General features: G+C 44.1%; 1 protein-coding gene, 1 long non-coding RNA gene and 2 gene segments (V, D, J or C); 1 reads left to right on the top strand and 3 right to left on the bottom strand.

The window, feature by feature from the left end:
- On the bottom strand, positions 1 to 1,034 carry LOC100455287 (T cell receptor beta variable 9-like). The segment is given in 2 exon segments: positions 1 to 789; positions 922 to 1,034. Coding segments are annotated over 2 exon segments (405 nt in total).
- Positions 1,035 to 6,926: 5,892 nt separating this feature from the next.
- On the top strand, positions 6,927 to 8,554 carry LOC129060503 (uncharacterized). The gene is made up of 3 exons (XR_008527284.1): positions 6,927 to 7,117; positions 7,721 to 7,849; positions 8,423 to 8,554. It is a non-coding gene; the product is annotated as an uncharacterized LOC129060503 (long non-coding RNA).
- Positions 8,547 to 9,091, bottom strand: LOC112134308 (probable non-functional T cell receptor beta variable 7-3). The segment is given in 2 exon segments: positions 8,547 to 8,865; positions 8,974 to 9,091. Coding segments are annotated over 2 exon segments (357 nt in total).
- A 156-nt stretch (positions 9,092 to 9,247) lies between these two features.
- LOC100434153 (uncharacterized) lies at positions 9,248 to 13,121 on the bottom strand. The gene is made up of 3 exons (XM_054560784.1): positions 12,364 to 13,121; positions 11,850 to 12,272; positions 9,248 to 9,489 (listed from the first exon to the last, which is right to left on the bottom strand). Exons 1-3 carry the CDS (start codon positions 12,500 to 12,502, stop codon positions 9,248 to 9,250), a joined length of 804 nt encoding a protein of 267 aa, XP_054416759.1. The 5' UTR covers positions 12,503 to 13,121.
- Between the last annotated feature and the right edge of the window lie 7,146 nt (positions 13,122 to 20,267).

Genomic DNA, 20,267 nt, shown 5'->3' with positions numbered 1-20,267 from the left:
CCATAGGAGGGCTAAAGAGCAGAAAACTGCACCTTTCTTTTCTTTCTTTTTTTTAATCACAGTAAAGAATAAATAGATATGTTTTGCCTGGAAATCATGTGTCCATTGGACTTGTCAGGGAAGAAGTTATCATGACCTTAGCATCCTGCTCTAGGGGACACAAAAAGGGGACACCAGGTAAAAGGACAGATCTCCGGAGTGAAGAGGGACAGTGCAGAGGTGTTGAAAAAATAGACTTCAGCTAGCTACTAAATATGAGCCCCAGGACATCTGCTGTCCCTCAGATATATAAACAGGTAAAATAATACTTCACTTACACAGTTTCAGTGAGCAGTAAACCAGATCACACACAGAAGCACCAGAGAGTGCCTGGGAAAGCCCTGTCCACTCTCCAGGGCCTGAGCCGCTCTGGCTGGCAGCCCTCCCCTCACCGTCACTTCCTGAGTGGGGCAGGATTGTTATTGCACAGAAGTCTGATGCTCATGCAGGGCTGTGCTACGCTGCTGGCACAGAAATACAAAGCCGAGTCCCCCAGCTCCAGAGAGCTCAGGTTTAGTTCAGAGTGCAAGTCAGGGAACTGTTGTGCGGAGAATCGTTCAAGAATGTTTCCTTTTTCTCTCTCTTCTCCATTATAATACTGAATGAGGAACTGGAGGCCCTGGTCCAGGCTCTGTTGGTACCAGTACACAGAGAGGTCTCCAGACCTAGGGGAGCATCTCAGCGTCACTCGCTGTCCTGTTGCTGTGATCAGGTGCTTTGGGGTTTGTGTGACTCCAGAATCCACTGGGCCTGTGTGTCAGAAGACAAAAGTTAACCATAAGGCACAGAAGAAAGCCTCCTGCTGAAGCCATCATTGGCCCGCATGTATTTCAGGGACAAGAAATGAAGACCAGAGACTTTCAAGCTGTGCCCAGGACTCACCTGCTCCCAGGAGACAAAAGACCACACAGCAGAGGAGCCTGAAGCCCATGGCAGGATCTCCTAGCTTGGGGCTGGTGTCTCTGTAGTAAGCATTCTGCAGTTCCCAAGCTCCCTTCTTCCTGATAGGAGCATTGACCTGTGATGTCACCGCACTGACATACTTTCCCCTGCAGACCACTCCAGCCCACTGTACTCTTTGGCAGGCCTCAGGTTCTGCTACTCCATGTACTATTCCTGTCTTGCACAGGCCAGAAGCTAAAGGTGAGGAGGACTGAACAGTCCCAACATACCCACATCACACCTTACTTTCCTCTGCCCGCCCTGTCCCTGCCCTGACACTGATTCCCCAGCCCTTGCCACCCCAGCCCCTTCACCCTCCACTGCCTGTGCAGCAGCAGAGACACTCCCTTCTTGGTGCAAACGGAGGCCTCTGGCACCCCAACTCTTCCAAGGCAATGAGAGTTTGTGCTTAACTCTACAAGTCCAGGCCCCACTCAGGGAATTCCATCCACCCCTCTGATGCCAGCAGGCAGCCAGGCATCCCCTTCAGCCCTCCTCTCTTGGCCACTCTCCCACCCCTCCACTGAGTTCTCTGCAGCACTGTGGAGCCACAGCGCCTCCAAGTGGCCAACAGTCTACAGTCTCACGGATTCATACCTCCTGACGTGATATGCTCAAATTGTCCAAATCAGAAACAGAGATGCCCCCACTCCTGCCACCCCCACTCTCTTACACACCCCCTCCATGCTTTCCCAGAAGAGTCCATTTATGGTTGATTTTCAAATCCACCCTTCACCAATGGAGTCGAAGGACACATGAACCAACATTTTGATTACAAAATAAACAATTGTTACATAATTGCAAGTAATATGTTAAGATGGTAGAGACCAGCTAGAATTATGAAGGCCATACGATTAAACAGTGTGATGATATCAAGGAGACCCAGCCTGGAAACCCTATATTCCACAGCTAATCCCGGTTAATTACACCCATATGTTTTCATATTTTGTATTTAGGTTCATTATTACCAAATTTTAGACAGTGCATTTTACAAAAGGGTTTCTAGATTTTAAAAAGTTACTTCTAAGTTATAAAAATTTTGAAATGAATAACACTGCCAGCTGTAATTCAAACAGATTCAGTTGGTTCTCACATTTGCTATCACTACGCAGAAGTGACTTTGATCTCTAACCAGGAATAGTTAGTGGTTAATAATATCCCTCACATTAATAAAAGTAATAATATTCCAGAACTCTATATAAGCAGGAATTAACATACATTTCACAACATCAAATAACTTTCATTATATATTTAATTAATACTTGACTTTTCCTAGGAAAATAATAAAGATGGTGGTATAGTACAATGCTGGGGAATGTCATGGTAAGAAGCGAAGAGGAAAGCAGGTGTGAGCCCATCCTTGACCGATAAGCAGAGTCTGTCTGTTTCTTGGGAGACAAAAGGTCCTTCCAAGACATGGAAATACTGAGCACAAATGCAGAGAATGTAAAGGCTGCAGAGTTTTAGGAAATATTCAAAGAGGTGTTTGATCACAGAAGGTGATAGATCTGGGCGGTGAGTGTCAGAAAGAGATACAAGGGAAGGAGGATGTATCTTTGGGGAAATGGGAGAGCCTTTTTCTGTTTACCTTCAGCAGTAAAATGAATTCCTCTGTTTTGAGAATTGAGATCTAAGTCCAGAAGGAAGACACTGGAACCAGCGCCAGGGCCCTCCCACGGGGCAAGTGGCTACGTGGTGATGACCATCCTAGACTGGCCTTGGGGTGATGCCAGTTGCTACAAGGTCTTGCTGCATATTTTCTAGCAATTGAAAACTTTGACAGGTTATGTTGCAGAGAACACAATTTTTTATCATCTGGTAGCTCTACTTCTATTTTTTTAATAATCTTTAATCATGTTCTGTCTCCTCAAATTTCTCCAAACCAAATCTCAATTTCCTCTCCCTTAATTACATAAAGCCAACCCTTGAGATTTTACCTTCTATACTACACATCTGTCGAACAATCCTGACACCAAAATGAATTTCCTTTTCTAAAAAGGAGAGTGCCAGCTACTCTATCACTATGGTGTACAGCATCCGACAAAGAAAGTAATTTTGCCGTGAACATCTTGAAGCAGCACCATCCTCTGAGCAGATCCTCCTGTCCTTGTTTCCGCCAGCCTTGTTCAGAGTCCTGAAGTTGTTTTTCTTTCCCCCTGAAGGCCCCAGGTTCTCACAGCTGTCTGGTCTGAGACTGCCATATACGGAAGCAGAGAGATTAGTGCACAGAGTTCCAGTGACTCTGCAGGGCTGTGCCAACCTGCTGGCACAGAGATACAGGGCCGAGTCCCCCAGCTCCAAGGCACTCACATTCATCTCAGAGTGATAGTCACGGAACTGGCGACCTGAGAATCGATCAGGGAAGTTTCCTTTTGATCTCCTTAACTCATTAGCATATTCGAAGATAAATTGGGGCCCCTGACCCAGGGACTGTTGGTACCAGGACACGCTGGTGTGCCCAGAGAAAGGAGAGCATCTCAGAGTTACTTGCTGTCCTCTCATTTTGATCAGGTGTGTGGGACTTTGGGTGACTCCAGCCTGCACTGGGCCTGTGGGAAAAGCAGATGGAGGATGAGCACAGCAGACAGCCTGGAGGTCCTCCCTAATGTAAAATGGAGGACATAGGGGTGGGAAAGCTGAGAATGGGGCTGCTGTCCTGTGCACAGGACTCACCTGCTCCCAGGAGGCAAAGCAGTGCCCAGCAGAGGAGCCCGGGGCCCATGGCACAGTGGGGCAGGCAGCACTGCATCTGATTCAGGGCTTGGTCCTCCTGGGGAAGAGCCGAGTGAGTTCTGGGCCTTGATTTTCCTGATGGGAGGGGTATCCTGTGATGTCACTGTCCTGTGTCCTCCCCCTAAAGGCTTCCTGAGGTCCAGTGCTCCCCTCCCTGTCCTGCCGAGCAGAAGGGTTGGGTGAGGGCAGAAGCTTCTGTGATGAGACAGTTGCTCTTCTGCCTACACTGCTCTAGCTCCCAGGCTGCCCCACTGCCCTCTCACCCTCCTCCCACCTAGTGCTGTGGTGCTCCATGCTGGAGCTCACACACATGCCCATCAGCAGAGGGTAAGGAGCCTGTGATTAAACCTTCCTCTTCCATCTCTCCCTGGCTGTTCTAAGGTCATCTCTCTGACGCTAGATTCAACCAAATTTTCTAATTCTATTTTTTTTGTCCTCAGAAAATATTTCCAGCCCCTCCCTTGAGTGGCCAGTGGTGCAAAGTCCCCAAGATTTAGTCTATCTGATCAGATCCAAAGCAGACCTCGGTTGTCTGTAAATTATTAGGAGTACAGATTCCCCAGAAATAATACTAGGGCTTTATCAGCTCACAGCACAGACCTAGCCAGACAATTTGGGATTCAGCACCCTCAAGGCCATCTTATGCATAGTGATCTGGATAATTTAATTTCTCCAGATCCACCCTGCCTTCAGAGGCTGACCCCAGTGTATTATGTTAACTGGCTCTCTTCTTCTCTAACTCCAGAGTGAGTTTGGCTAATGGGAGACAATGGCAGGAGAGTAGAGGGAGGTAGGGTCACCACTTGTTCTGATTAATCTATGGCCTGGCTCTCCTCTTGCTTAATTATTTTATATTGGTTACTTTTCCCTACCAAAGGCTACAGCACCTTATAGGCAGCCTTGCCTTAAAGCTACAGTACCTGATGCTTTGGGATTTACATCCTCTCCTACTTATTTCAGGCCAATGTGAATAAGAGCCAAAGATTCTGCTATTCTTAGGCTACTTCTACTTCTCTTATTGGGTTCCCTTAACCCTGCCACACCTTTGCAAATATTCCTTTTGTCCCTCCTTGATATCTCCAGGACCACGACTAATAGACACAGCAATGGAAAAGCGAGTCCGGGTATTTTATTTTGCCTTAAGAGTCAACACAATTTCTAACATTCTGCCATTAAAAGTAATAAAATTTCTAACATCCTGCAATGAGCATTGCTAAAAGAGTCAGGAGAACCATGAGAAATATGCATATGAAAATAAACCATGTGACAGGGGACATAGAATCCAAAGAGATTCCAGCAGAGAATCATGGTGCACGCTCACCTACTCTGACCTCTCCCCATAAAAGATGAGAGTCATATACAAATAGATGCTTGTATTCTGTACAGTCCTATTTAGAAATGCATCACATAAAATCAGGATAAGACAGGAACACACTCATGACCACATAAAATATGGAGAATGTGAGACGTGCTTCTTGCTGAGATACACAACTGTCAAATTTAGTATTAAAATGAGCTGGACTGATAAGAGGCTAAGACACAACCGAGGATCAATGGCTGAAAGAAAGCTATAAACAAAGAAAAAAAAATGCTCACTTGCTGTTGAAGTCATACCAAGAACCATGAACAGTTATAAATTTAATAATTTGAGAAATTGGGCATTCATTGGTCTCACATATTAGCCTTTCATTTTGACTTTCAGCAGATTGGCCAATTGGTGAATTGATTTTTTTGCCAAGCAAGCAACCTGCTCCCTTTTGTGAGTGGGGTCCTGGGCAACCCGGACTCCTTCCTTGGCAGCCTTACAGGGGGACACTGGGCACAGAAGAGACATATGGGGTTCTCTGCACATAGGGCTTGCACTTCCTGTGAAGCCCCGCTACGGGCTATGGACCTCCCAGTCCTTCGGTTAATGGATCCCAACATAAGAAGTCTTAACCGGGCATATGGGCTTCTCCCTGTAGGTGCTAAAGAGGGCTACAGGCTAAAGGAAAGTAAAATGTGTGTTCTATATTATTTTGTAATATTTTACAAGAAAAACAAGTTAAGGGGCCGAGCGCGGTGGCTCATGCCTGTAATCCCAGCACTTTGGGAGGCCGAGGTGGGTGGATCACAAGGTCAGGAGATCGAGACCATCCTGGCTAACACAATGAAACCCCATCTCTACTAAAAATACAAAAAATTAGCCGAGCATGGTGGCAGGTGCCTATAGTCCCAGCTACTTGGGAGGCTGAGGCAGGAGAATGGTGTGAACCTGGGAGGCAGAGCTTGCAGTGAGCCGAGATCGCGCCACTGCACTCCAGCCTGGGCAACAGAGCGAGACTCCGTCTCTAAAAAAAAAAAAGAAAAGAAAAACAAGTTAAGGAACTCATGGATTCTAATCCAAGCCACTGTGATGGTAAAAATTAAGTTCCTTCCTTCATCTATCCTCAGAGGAAATCAAACTGGTACTTAGTAAGAGACTTGCAATCTCTTTTTGATAATTCTACTAGCTGATTATCTTCAGGTCTAATGGCAGAGTTTGTTGCATTTATTAACATTCTCCCTAAGTGGATTATTCACTTGTGTGTTTATAACTTTATAACAAAAAAATTGGATTTTCTTGTCCTCCAGGGAACACATGCTTGGTATCCAAAGGCACCAAAGCCAAGGTGGTGTTTTGTGTGCTATGTGAGAATCCCAGATCACTCAAGCAGGCCAAAGCTTTCCAGCTGCTTTCTGCTTTTTTCTTCTCCCCTGAAAAGAAAGTGAAATATGAATTTCTTGTTGGAAGCTACTGTTCCTTTGCACAATTACCAGAATATTCCAAATTGACCAAAATAACATTAAGTTGTTTGCATTTACACATCCACACTACAGTGATAGACCCAGCTCACTCTAAGTTTTATGCTGCAGGAGCACACATAGAGTGAGATCCCATTGCTGGGAAGTCTGGGAAGAGCTTCAGAAAGGGCAGCTTTTTCTTCTGGTTGAGACACGGGCTTCCGTAAGGAGTGCCCACCTCCAGCTTGTGACTGCCTTTTTTGTGCAGAGAGCAGCTGGCTGTGCAGGGCTGCAGATGCACTGCCACAGAGGTACAGATAGGTCTGGCTGGTGCTGGTGGATGCCAGGGTTGGGGAAATGCTCAAGCTTGTTTCAAGAGACACAGTACCCCTCTGTGACATCAACTTTGGTCCTGCTGTGACCACTACCTGAATAGTGGATCAGCTTCAGCCCCCATCTTGGGTCTTGTCATATCAGAACACTGTTCCTAACCTGAGCACATTCCAGGATCATCTGTTTTTCTTCTGTACAATGTGATATCTTGGCATCTGGGTGATCCCAGCATCAACAGAGCCTGCTGGAGACGCAGACAGAAAGTGAAGACAAGACTTAAGAAATAGGGGGACTCTGCAGAGGAAAGGTGAAAAAAGGCTTGGAGCCCAGACATTGCAAACCCATGACAGGGTTTTGCAGCTGTTTCCAGAGCTTATCTGCTCCCAGGAGACAAAGGGTCACACAGAAGAGTTTGGGGTTCATGGTAGGGTCAGAGTGAGGAGGGGCTGTCCCAACTAAGTGCAGTGATCTTCAGGACTGTGAGCTGGGGCTCAGAGGCTGCTCTCTAGGGAATAGTCTGGTGGGCCTGTGGTGTCACCCCCCATGCCTACGGATTCCAGGTGGTCCAAGGCCTTCTGACTGGTCTCAGGCAGGATCCACCTCCTCTCATGAAGGCTGTTGCCCGGCGAGGTCTGCAGGGAAGATGGGGTGCAGCAGAGACATACTGAGCTTAGGGCACAGCCCGCCCCTAGCTTTCCCATGTTCCTTTGAGGCAGTTGCTCCTCTGCACCTGTGCTTGACACCAATGCTGCCAGGCCAAAATTCTTCAACTGTGGATCTCATTAAAGATTAGAGGTATTTCCTGCAGCTTGCATAGCTGTAGGTAGCCTAGCAATAACTGAAAACTGCTGCAACAATCTGCAAAATATTGGATTCCAGCCCTAATTTTTCTTAACCCTTCCTTTCCTAGGTTACTCTCCCAGGCTCTCCCCAGAGTCCCTTAGATCCCAGTGGACCACAGTGCCATCTCATGGCCAATACGTGAAGTTTCATCATTGCTTTTGCAATGGCCCAAGGGATGCTGGGAAATGTCTGCAGAGTGAGTGAGAAACTATTCCAGAAGTGTCATCCTGCAGGTTTTACGAGCAACTTCCCTAAACCCTGATTCCAACACTAGTTCTAACCCTGACTATTGCTTTACTCAAAGCTTAATATTCCACTCTCATTCTAAATAACTCATCACATAGCTGCAGTTAGAGTCTAATATTTTCTCTCTTAAAACTATCATATAAAGGGAGCGGGATAGAATGTGAGGAATGGAAGAAAATTGGATTTACTCTAAAGTAGGAAGAACATACAGGAATTGAAGTGCGTAGTTATTTCATTTCATTACCAAAGATGAAATACATGTCCCCCAAAATAACAATCAATGTTACCATTAACATAAAGATTAGCAAAAGATTGGGACAGTAATGAGATTGCCTTTAAGATGGCATCAAATACGTATTAATAAAAAGTAAAATTTGAATGTAAAAAGTAGGATCCCTTGTAGGCAACAAGTAATCTTGAAGGGGGCAGTATCCAATGTGGAAAATAAAGATGGATAATGAAGACCAGCAAAGGGCCTTCCACAGAAAATGATTAACGTGTACAACGCACATTCACTGATTAGCAGCAGACATGCAAGAGATGATTCTGGAAGAGGCAGTGGAGTGGTGTGAGATGAGGATGTGCTGGTGCAAAATAGTATCATAAGGAAGCAAGGAGAGAGAAGAGGAGATTTATGAGAAGGAAGGAGGCGATCGTGTCATGCTGTGGTTAAGCTGCTGGCACAGAGATACACGGCTGAGTCCCCCTGTTCTGTGCGCTGGATCTTCAGAGTAGAGACGGATCCCTCAGGCCTCACTGCAGAGAACTGATCATTGGGCAGCCCCGAGTCATCTGCTGCACCCGTGCCTTGGAAGTAAATCAGAAACTCTGGGCCCTGCCCCAGGCTCTGTCGGTACCAGTAAAGGACATTATGACCTGAAATTGGATCACACCTGAGCTCTACATCTTTTCCCTTCTCTGTGACCTTGTTACTGGGGGTCTGGGAGACTCCAGCACCTGTGTGATCTGTGGAGACACAAGTTGAGAACAGAATGAGGAAAACAGTTGTACTAATCACACACACACACACACACACACACACACAATGAGACTGGTTGGTGTCTGAGGACTCACCTGCCCCCAGGAGGCACAGGACTGCCCAGCAAAGGAGTCTGGTGCCCATAACAGAGTCAGGGCGGGATGGGAGCTTTACCAGATCAGGGTCACTGTGAGCAGGAGCAGAGGAGGAGGGACGTCCTTGTTCTGACCCAGAACAGTACCCACAGTGACATCACTTCCTCTCTCAATCCCCACAACCTCAGGAACACAGGATTTATATTAGAACACACTTGGATGACTGCTTTAGGTATTTATCAGCTCCTTTTAAACAACATCAATGCATCGGTCTTCACTCTGTGCCCCAGAGCTGTCTGGAGCTGGAGGCCTCATGCTGCATCTCTGAGTTTATCTCCTCACCCCACAGGCGCTCCTCTGTCTGCTGGGCATGTTCTCTAGGATGTGCCAACAGTGCCCCCAACAAAAGGCACCAAGGGATGAGCTCATTGTCTTTCCTGCAAGTCAGGGTCCCCTGTGCCATCCCATTGATGCCCCAGCCTCCTCCATTCCCCGAGTCACATGTGCCCAACAGGGCTGTCCCAACACATGTGTTCCCTCACAAGCTGCACCTCATGCCTTTCTTCTGGGACTACTTCCCACCTTTGTTGACTATAATTCAGAAAAGATACCTTGTGGGAAAACTCATAGTCTTTTTTTTTATTTTTCCACTTGTAAATATATTTTCCTCCATCTCAGTATTTAATTAATGGGGATTATAATTCTGACTAAATGGTTATTTCTGATCCTCTTTCTTGACTTTCATTGATCTTTTCAGTCTATTCCACTAGGAGAGATTTATCTTTTCATTTCGACTGTTTTTAGAATCATCTATTTGTCACTTATATTCCACAATCTCATTATAATATAAACATTTAGCTTATTTCATATTCATTTGAATTCTTGAAATTGAGAATTTAGGTCCTGAAACACCTCTGGAAAATTCTCAGCTAATGTCTCATCACAATCACTTATTCCCTCTACTTTCTTTTTCTGAAACTTAAATTATCTATAAGAAAAATGGGAAATATATATATTTATATATATAAAGCAATATATATAATTAAAAATTATATATTCTACTATGCTGGAAACCACCCTTAAGCTCTCTCTAAGGTTACATATTTAATTTTCGGTGCTGCATTCTATGTAACTTCTTCAGCTCTGTCCTTGACATCACTAATAATCTCTTAGAAGCATTTCATCTTTTCTTCATTTCCATTTGGTTTTCAGTGATAATCTTAATCATTTCTGTATTGAATTTGATTATTTTTAACGTTACCTTGATGGCTTCTGACAGTCTCTTTTTTTCTTGTTCACATTTCAATTTCCTTTAAATATAATTGTACAAACTTGCATATCTTTTAATGGTAAAAATTTCTTGTCTTCATACACTTCAATTGCTTTTTGTTTCTGCTCACTTCTCTTCATTGGTTCTTGTTTTAATAGTCATAATAGTAGAAGCATATTTGTCTGACATTAATCTGTGGTGTTCAAGAGAGGCCTGCATTGAGAGTGAAGAACTTCAAGACTCCATAGTTTTTCCAACTGTCTCCAGTCTTACCGCAAAATTCATGGGGCCAAGAATTGTCTGTTGCACTCTGGGTTCCTGAACACGCTCATGGTTTAGGTTCCTGGGGAACATGTTCTCAGGACAGCCACAATGTACCCTCTAGAACACAATTCTGATTTTCTCTTACTTTTACATGATACCTTCTCCACAAATTAGCAACTATAAGGCTGTTCCCATCCTGTTCTTCCAAGGGAAAATAATATCAATATATTTTAAAAATCCTAAAACTACAAATGTGCCCTCTTCAGGGATTTTTTTTGTTCCTAACCCAAAACTTTAAGAAATAGCTTAGATATTAGAATTATATACAGAGAGTTTACCCTCATTCAGCTTGAAGAACACATCATATTTTAAATTGGAAATTCCCAGACTGACAAACTGGCTTGCACCATGCATGGTCCTATGCTTGTTCAACAAGTGAGTGCTCCTTGATGAGCTCATAGCAGAGCATCTCAGGCAAAGTTAACTCTAGACCTCTGCCAGGGTACAATGAATCTAGTGTGTTCCTGTTACTGGTTCATTCACCCACTCATCACTCACTCACCTGTCACTCACTCATCCATTCTCTGTGAAATGAATGAGGACTCCCTGTCTGCCAGGCACTGCTGGTGGTGAATGTAACAAGCTCAGCCTTCAGCTTCATGGAGTTTAAAATTAAGTGGAGCACAAAAGGAATAAAACAAGTGTTGGAAAAATTGCAACTGTGCTGAACTTTACTAAGAGGCACATGATTCTGTAAGCTTATGAGAGGGAAACTGAAATTTGACCTCAGCTGAGAGTTGAGGGAGTGCTTCCAGTAGGAGAGGCTGATCATGCTAAGATCAGAAGTGCAGGTAGAAGCTGACCACTGCAGAAAGGAAGGCACTAGCCCAGGGTGGAGGAAATGGCCTTTGAGGTCTCTGTGATGGAAAGGAAGGAGGCACAGAAGAGGCAGCCTCATGGCTGCAGTAGAAAGGGGAGGGGAGGTGGTGTGGAGAGGCCCAGCAAGGCCTTCGGGGGTGACTGCTCAGATGGGAAAGGCGGGCCACATGAGAGTGGGGACTGGAGGAAACCCTGGAGAGAGGAAGCAACGTGGCCCCCAGAGAGAGACAGGAGTCTAGACGGATTTGAAATACAAATCCTGTTCCATCCTGGGGGCCTCGGACTCAGGATGATGAGTAGAAAAGTAACAGCTGGGAAAGCCCTGGTCCCATCTCAAAAAGAGAGCTTGGAGGAAAGACCAGAGAGCAACAAAAGAGACATCTGAGGCTCTGGGACCAGTCCAGGCCTGGCTGGGACTGCCTACAGAGGCACCTGGCACAGACAGGCTCACACTGCCCAGTACCCATTGTGCTTCCAAGATTCCCGGTGCTGAGAACTCTGCCAAGGACATGGTTGAGTCTGGGGTCGGGGAGGAGGGCAGAGCCTCCCCCCCATTTATGTACAGAGAGGAGATGGCTGTGCAGCACTGTGGAGTCACGGCTGGCACAGAAGTACACAGATGTCTGAGAGGGTACAGCAGACACCAACGTGAGGGGGAAATCATCTGTGTTTGCTCTGGAGACACTATAACCATCAGGGACTTCTCCTTTGCCAATGGTACCTGCAGTATTTGAGTAATGGATGAGCCTTAGCCCCAGTCCTAAATCTTGTCTATACCAGTACATGGCATTATGTCTCATATCCTGGGTACATCTCAGTGTCACGCTCCGTCCTGCTGCCAGGATCTGAGATCTTGGGGCCTGGGTGATCCCAGCAATCACTGGACCTACAGAGAAGGAGAACAAAGCCAATGCTGCAGCCTCAATGGGAAGGCTCTGGGTCTTGAAATCCACACAGGGGCCCTGCCCGGGACTTACCTGCACACAGGAGAGAAAAGGCCACACAGCACAGGAGCCTGATGCTCATGGCAGGTGCTACAGGACAGAGAGGTCTTCTGGGTCTGTGTGTTGATGAAAGGGGAACAGGGCTCTCAAGGAAGTCACCCTGAGACGTCATTCTCTCTGCCTGGTCCCCAGAACCTTCTTGTTGAGAGAGGTCATGCCCCTTCCCCAGAGGGTCAAATCCAAAATAAATGCACCACTGAAGTTTGGATGGGAAGAATGCTTCTTGACATAAGCCTTTCAAGTTTTTCTTGACTTTTGTGCAAACAGTTTGTAATTCAGTATAAATTTTATTCCTGCAATGATATAATTCCTCATTAATATTCTGGTGTTAGTTATCTATGTATTGCTGTAGTCTAGAATCTTAGGAATAATCCTCATGTCTCCCTGGTGTTTTTGATTCCTGTGTCCCAAATACTCCTTCAAGTATCCTTTTCTAATTTGCTTAATTGACCATAATCCTGTTAAAGTCCTGTGTCTATATTGGTTTTCTCTGTTATCAGGTTTCCAAATCCCAGGGGCAGGCTCATCAACATTGCAGGAGTCGTTTTGCTCTGTTTCTTGTCAATTCACTGACAGATGGAACTCCTGACAAGCCCAGCTGAGCACCTTCAGCTCCATCCAGGAGTCTTGCTTTCTGTTCCTGGGGTGAGACCACAGCAGGCAGAACCACCTCACGCTGCTGACTGCCCTCTCTGTGTGGACAATCGTGGCCACCCAGCGCTGCTGAAGACCTGTGAGCACAAAGGTGTCCTGATGAGTGAGGAACTTGGCGAGAGGGAGCAGACTTCAAGATAAGGAAGAATGCTCTTGTTTCATTTGAGGTGTCATGTCTCATAGGGAATATCCCTTCGTTCAGGATTCCTGCCATTAATTTAGTAATAAATGAAAAGGAGCTCAAAAACTGTATCTTCAGTGTACAAAGCCCTGCATTCAGAAGGACCCCACGCTTGCTTTATCACTCTGCTGTCATGATTTTTAAATTCTTAATAGTGTTTGAACAAAGGACATGCCAGTAAGTCATGTCGCTGGTTGTAAATACATGATTTTGTTTCATATGCTGCTCACCTCCCCCTGTGCTGGTTTCCTTTCAGCACAATGCATGACCAAGATCTGGTCATTCAGCATCTATGGGGCTTCACTTCGTAGTGAAGGACACAGAAATTAAAGTCACAGCTAAGGGCCACCTGGTGCTGAAAGTCACAGCTGGGATCCAACAAGCCCATTAGTGGGTTTCATGTGCGTGCCCAGGACTCCTGTGGTTCAAGAGATGGAAACACACAGCTCAGGATCCTGGTGCTGAGGACAGGGCCAGAACAGGAAGATGAATTCTAGCTGAAGGCTCAGGATTTATGAGTTAAACACTTGGGGTTAAGGCAAAAAGAATGCTTCTCCCAATGTAACATCATCTTTCAATGAAGTCACTATTACCATGGTTTGCTCGACCCCAGCATTCTCAGTGTGTGAACACAAAACCAGCTGCATGTGTGTCCTATGGGAACTCAGAATAATTTCCTTGGAGATAATTAACTGTTATCAGGATATCATTACTAAATAATTTGAGTTAATGGATGGAAAAGAAAAGAAATGAATGAAAATGAATAAATAAATGTCGAATCAGCTTCTACCAGCTGAAAAGACCTTTTGAGGTTATTTCGGCACAACATCCATCTCCAGATAGAATCATTCCTACCATGGATCAAGGTAGCTCTCACGGTTTTAATCCCTTCTAAAACCATAAAACCTCCCAGAAACTCTTCCCTGCCTTGATTATTTAGCTGTGTATTCAAGAGGATTAATCAGTAGGGGTTTTAAATTGACATTAAAAATATTTGTGAACAAAACTACTCTCCAGTGATAGAAGTTACGTCATTGGTTTTCTGGGACCAAGATAGGCATTGCAGAGGTGTTCGAGGGAACTTTCTGGAGATAGTCTACATTTTAATAGGGGTGGGGATATTCTACATTTTAATAGGGGTGGGGATTATAAGGGCATATACATATATATTGCTCAAAAATCACTGATCTGTTCATTTAAAATGTATAATGTTTACATTGTATAATTTATATGTCAATAACGTTGATTTTTAAATGCCTCCAGAGGGATCCATACTGCATTCTTTAGTTAATTAGTTAATTTCATCAAATAAATCATCAGAGGAAATGTATATTTCCATTTCTGTGACTTCTGAATCCTCAACCTAAGATTTCCAGGTATCATATGTCCGTATCTGCCTTTACACATTGGCATGGTGAAAGAGGCTATCTGAGATTATCAGAGGAAATCAAAATATTATGTTGGTACAAAAGTATTGCAGTTCTTACCATTAAAGGTAACTAAAAGTAACAGCAAAAACCTCAATTAGTTTTGCACCAACCTAATATCTAGATTTCTGCTACATGCTAGATACTTTATGCTATTTAATTTTGTACACAGCCCTGCAGATGGACAGCAGCAGTCTCATTTCGTAGATTAAAACAAACAAACAAAAAACAACAAAAACAAAACAACAGAAAACAAACTAAGCTGAATCTGTCAAGAACTGGCCTCACGTCTGGAGGAGCTGGTGCTAGAATGGGAGTCAGGCTTGATGTCATGGCACCCATTCATAGTTGTTTCACGCCCCCTCTATCTCCAGGGTAAACTAATTTCTGTCTATGACGTTATTAGAGCCAGCAGGTCTGAAAGGGACCTAGGAGGTAACATTTGAATTTTTGTGAAGATAAGCATCATTTGTTATGAAATAGATTATAGTATATAGCTATAAAATACAGGGCTTTGATAGACCGGGGTTAGAACCCCAGTACTGCATCCTAATTCCTACTTAATTTGGTCAAGTAATTTAAACTGTGGGCCAATTCTTCTACCTGTAAAATGAGAAAAGCGTTTGCATGTTAAGATGTTTTCATATAGTTGAATTTCTAATTAATTGAAATTTTCCTAATGAAGGCTTTCTATTTTGTGTATAATAAAATGATAATGAATGATTAGATTAATATTTTTTCTAAGTCTTCTCCATGAAGCAGAATTGAACTGTGAATGTGCATCAATGTACTCAGTGCTTGCAGTTCTGCAAATGACTGCCAGTCATGTGACAGACTGTTTCATAGAAGCAGTCAAATATGACACATTTTATACTTCAGACCTTAAACATGTTATATGCATACAAAGAAGTATTTTAAACATTTAAAAAGAGGAAAATCCAGCCATATATGACAATGTGGATAAACCTGCAGGACATTACACTAAGTGAATAAGCCAAGCACAGAAAGGCAAATACCGCATGATTCTGCTTATATGATGGAACCTAAATAATCAAAGTAATGGAAGCAAAGGTGAAGGTAATTTCCAAGGGCTGGGGATTGGAGTAAGTGGAAAGTTGCTGTCGATGGTATACAATTTCAGTTAAGCAGGATGAATAAGATCTAGAGATTGCTGTACAACCTTTTGCCCGTAGATTACAGTACTGTGTTGTACATACAAAAATCTGTTGAAAAGATATTTCATATTATATATTCCTACCACAATTAAATTAAATGGCTGTCTAAAATGGGACTAGTTAGCCAAGAAAGAGAAAAAAAAAGTAAATTTGTATAATTTAGAAATCAGTAAACTATTTTTAATAAAGAAAACAATTTAAAAAATAAATGCAAACCTTAACACTCTAAAAAGCAAGAAACATTTTTTCCACTTAATTTTTTTCTTTTCAATTTTATGTCACAGAATACCTTATACAAAGAAGGATCTTCAAAAAGTTTATTGAATAAAAGAATAAGATTAATTAATGAATGAATAACAACTATTCATGTTCATTTTCCTCAAGGTGTATTACATCAGTTACAGAAAGTCCACAGTGCAGAAAATTTTATTTCTTTTTCTTTCCTACAATGAAGGATGAATGTAGATGCTTGACTTGGAAGTTCCTTGGGCTTATCGGGGAAGAGGTTTTAATGACCACATGTGAGACATGACCTTCCCCTCCTGCTAACGGGGATCAGAAATGAGGAAGCCAGAGGAGAGGACAGATGTACAGAGCAGGGGGGCGTGCAGAGGTGTTGGAGGAACTGACTATAGCCAGTTAGTAAACATGAGACCAGGGACATCTGCTTCCCCTCATATGTATAAACAGGTAAAATAATATTTACCCCGCCTGATATCAGTGGGCATTAAAGCAGATCACATGTAGAAGCAGCAGAGAGTGCCTGGGAAAGGCCTGTCAGCTCCACAGGGCTTGAACCCCTCTGTCTGGCAGCACCCACCTCACGGTCATTTCCTGAGTGGGGCAGGAATGTTTCTGGCATTTCCTTGGGAAACTGGCCTTTCCCAGTAACTCTCCCTGCAGGCCACCCCTGCCTGCTCTACCCATTGGCAGACCCCAGGCTCTGCTGCTTCCTGCACCATTCCTGTCCTACACAACTCTGAAATTAAAAGTGGAGCAGGTGGAACACAGTGCCCACATGCCCACATGCCCACATCCCACCTTATTTTTCTCTGACAACCCCTGTCGCTTTCCTGGCACTGACTCCCAGGTCTTGCCGCCCCAGCCTCTTCACCCTCCACTGCCTATGCAGAGGCAAAGACATTCTCTCCTTGGTGCAAACTGAGGTCCCTGGTGTCCCTACTTTGCCCTGGGCAGTCCCAGGACCTACTCTGAATTCCAGCCACCTCCTGATGCCAGCACACAGCCAAGCATTTCCTTCAGCCGTCCTCTCCTGGGTCACCATCCACCCCTCCCCAGTGTTCCCTACAGCTTTGTGGAGCCACAGCGCCTCCAAGTGGCCAACGTTCCAGTCTCATGGATTCACACCTTCTGACCTGATGAGCTGAATATTGTCTAAGTCAGGAGCAGAGATGCCCCTACCCCAACCCCTGCAACCCGCACCCTCTCACACACACACTCTCTATTGCTTTCCCAGAAGGGTTGACTTAGGGTAGACCTTCAAATTCACCCTTGGCCAGTGGAAACAAAAGGACACATCTTGATTGCACAATAAACTGCTGCTACATCATTGCAATGAGTATCCTAAGATGGAAGAGAGGAGCCAGAATTATACAGGCCACAGGATGAAACAGTGTGAGGATATCAGGCAGATCTAGGCTGGAAACACGACATTCCAGAGCTCCCTTTAATTAATCAGAGCCACAACTTTTCACACTTTGTATTTAGATTTTTTTTTTTTTTTTTTTTTTTTGAGATAGTGTCTCGCTCCGTCACCCAGGCTGGAGTGCAGTGGCGCAATCTCCACTCACTGCAACCTCCATCTCCTGGGTTCAAGCCATTCTCCTGCCTCAGCCTCCTGAGCAGCTGGGACTACAGGCGCGTGCCACCATGCCCAGCTAATTTTTGTATTTTTAGTAGAGACGGAGTTTCACCATGTTGGCCAGAATGGTCTCGATCTTTCGACCTCATGATCCACCCGCCTCGGCCTCCAAAAGTGCTGGGATTACAGGTGTGAGCCACCGCGTCTGGCCTGTATTTAGATTTATTATTGCCAGATTTTAGATAGCACATTCTATAAAGAGGATTTTTCAATTTTACAAATTTACTTCTGAATTTTTAAAAATCTTGAAATAAACTACCCTATGAGCTATATATAAGTTAGGCAGATTCAATTGGGTCTGATATTTCCTTTCTTTACCCAGAAGTACCTAGGAGCTCTGCCAATGACCCAGCACCTCTTAGTAATGCCACCCTGAGAAACTATTTCCATGCGCTGAGTCTCCACAGAACACACACACACACACACACACAAACACACACACACACACAAACACACACACACACACACACACACACAATATCTTGGGTTTTTTTTTATTCTACTTTAAGTTCTGGGATACATGTGCAGAACGTGCAGGTTTGTTACATAAGTATACATGTGCCGTGGTGGTTTGCTGCACCCATCAACCCTGCATCTAGGCTTTAAGCCCTGCATGCATTAGGGATTTGTCCTAATGCTCTCCCTCCCCTTCCCCCCACCCCCCAAAAGGCCCCGGTGTGTTATGTTCCGCTCCCTGTGTCCATGCGTTCTCATTGTTCAACTCCCACTTATGAATGAGAACATGTGGTGTTTGGTTTTCTGTTCCTGCACACACAATATCTTTTACTTGGAAAGGATGATAAGATTCCATTACTGAGCTTAACTATTTTTTATTTCAGTTTTTTAGGTTTATTTCTGAGAAGCACCTTTGATGATGTTCCAGTCTCGTCAAATCTCTAAAAAGGTGGTTGTGGAAAGTGTGGTTATGCTGAATAATTTGTTTTTTCAGGATCATGAGACTGGATGAATATTACTACAACACAATTTTATTTGCTCCAAAAGAGTATTTGCAAATTCCAGCCTTAGAGTTAAGATACTTTATAGCATTGATTATCAATTCTTACTATGAAGACACAATTGCTTAGAATATTGCAGAAATTATATGAAAAACTGACACTATCTCTAAGAATCTTCATTACATTTTAAGAAAGAGGAGTCCCATTGAAGGGAAGATGGTGATTAATGATACTCCAGGATTCTATATAAGTATGCATTAACTTTTTCATTTTACAAACATCAGATACTATTAATTATTAACTTGGCTTTTCTAAGGAAAATAAAGAAAAGAAAGTGATACAGTCCAGGGCCAGGCACAGTGACTCACGCCTGTAATCCCAGCACTTGGGAGGCTGAGGCGTGGGGATCACTTGAGGTCAGGAGCTCGAGACTAGCTTGGCCAACATGGTGAAACCCTGTCTCTACTAATAATACAAAACAAATTAGCCACACATGATGGCATGTGCCTGTAATTCCAGCTACTCTCAAGGCTGAGGCATGAGAATAGCTTGAACTGGGGGGATGGAGGTTGCAGTGAGCCGAGATCATGCCACTGCACTCCAGCCCAGGCAACAGAATGAGACTCTGTCTTTAAAAAGTAAATAAATAAAATGATACAGTCCAGTTCCAGGGAATGTCAGGTTAAGAAGCAAAGAGTAAGGCAGGTGTGAGACCATCCTTGACAGATGAGCAGGGGCTGGATGTGTCTGGAAAGAGCAAAAGTTTCCAGGCCATGGAAATAGCAGAAATGCAGATGATACCAAAGGCTGATGAGTTTTAGAAAATGTTCAAAGAACTGTTTAATTACAGAAGGTAATTGAATCTGGGCAGTGAGTCTCAGAGAGGAATCCCAGGGAGGCACAATTTATCTTGGGAGAAACCGGAGAGCATTTGTCCCTTTAGGACCAAGACTGACCTGACCTCATTTGTGTTTTGGGAAGTACTTGATTGTGCCCTGAGCAGTCAAGACTAGATCCAGAAGTCGAGAAAGAAGACGTCAGAACCAATCCCAAGGCCCTCACACTGGGCAAGCTGCTATTTGTGATATCCCCAACTAGGACCGGTCCCCAGGTGATGTCAGTTGGTATAAGACCTTTCTTTATATTTTCTGGGTATCAAAAACTGTGAGAGGAGAAGGGAGCTCATGGTGCACAGATCACCATGTTTCATTACCTTCTGCTCTAACTCTGTTTTCAACTATCTTTGATCATTTTATCTCTTGTAGGATTTCCCCAAATCTCACTTTCTTCTCCCTAAATTATATAAAGCAAACCCTATGATTTTCCCTTCCACACTATTATCAAGAATCTTGACCCTAAAATTAAATTCCCTGCCCTGTAAAGAGGGCAACAGCTATTAAATTACAAACACTTCCACTATCCCTATAGTGTACAGTGTTTGGTGAAGAAGGTAGTTTTCACCACCCCCTGAGCAGACCCTCTTGGCCTTGTTATCCCCACTCCTAACTGGCAGAAAAGCCCCAGGTTGTAGGATCCAGCTTCCTGAAATTGCTTTTCTTTCCCACTACAGTCCTCAAGTTCTCACAGATATGTTAGGGCTGA

This window comes from Pongo abelii, chromosome 6 (assembly GCF_028885655.2).
Source record: "Pongo abelii isolate AG06213 chromosome 6, NHGRI_mPonAbe1-v2.0_pri, whole genome shotgun sequence".
NCBI classification, from domain to species: domain Eukaryota; kingdom Metazoa; phylum Chordata; class Mammalia; order Primates; family Hominidae; genus Pongo; species Pongo abelii.
The sequence above is the reverse complement of the archived record's forward strand: the minus strand, read 5'-3'. Positions and strand labels throughout refer to the sequence as shown.

Coding starts and splice junctions, on each gene's coding strand:
- LOC100434153 (XM_054560784.1), bottom strand. CDS start 12,502: ATGACGTCTCAGGGTGACTTCCTTGAGAGCCCTGTTCCCCTTTCATCA. Junction 12,273..12,363: donor CTTTTCTCTCCTGTGTGCAG/GTAAGTCCCGGG, acceptor CCTTCTCTGTAG/GTCCAGTGATTGCTGGGATC. Junction 9,490..11,849: donor GAATCTTGGAAGCACAATGG/GTACTGGGCAGT, acceptor GTGTTGGGACAG/CCCTGTTGGGCACATGTGAC.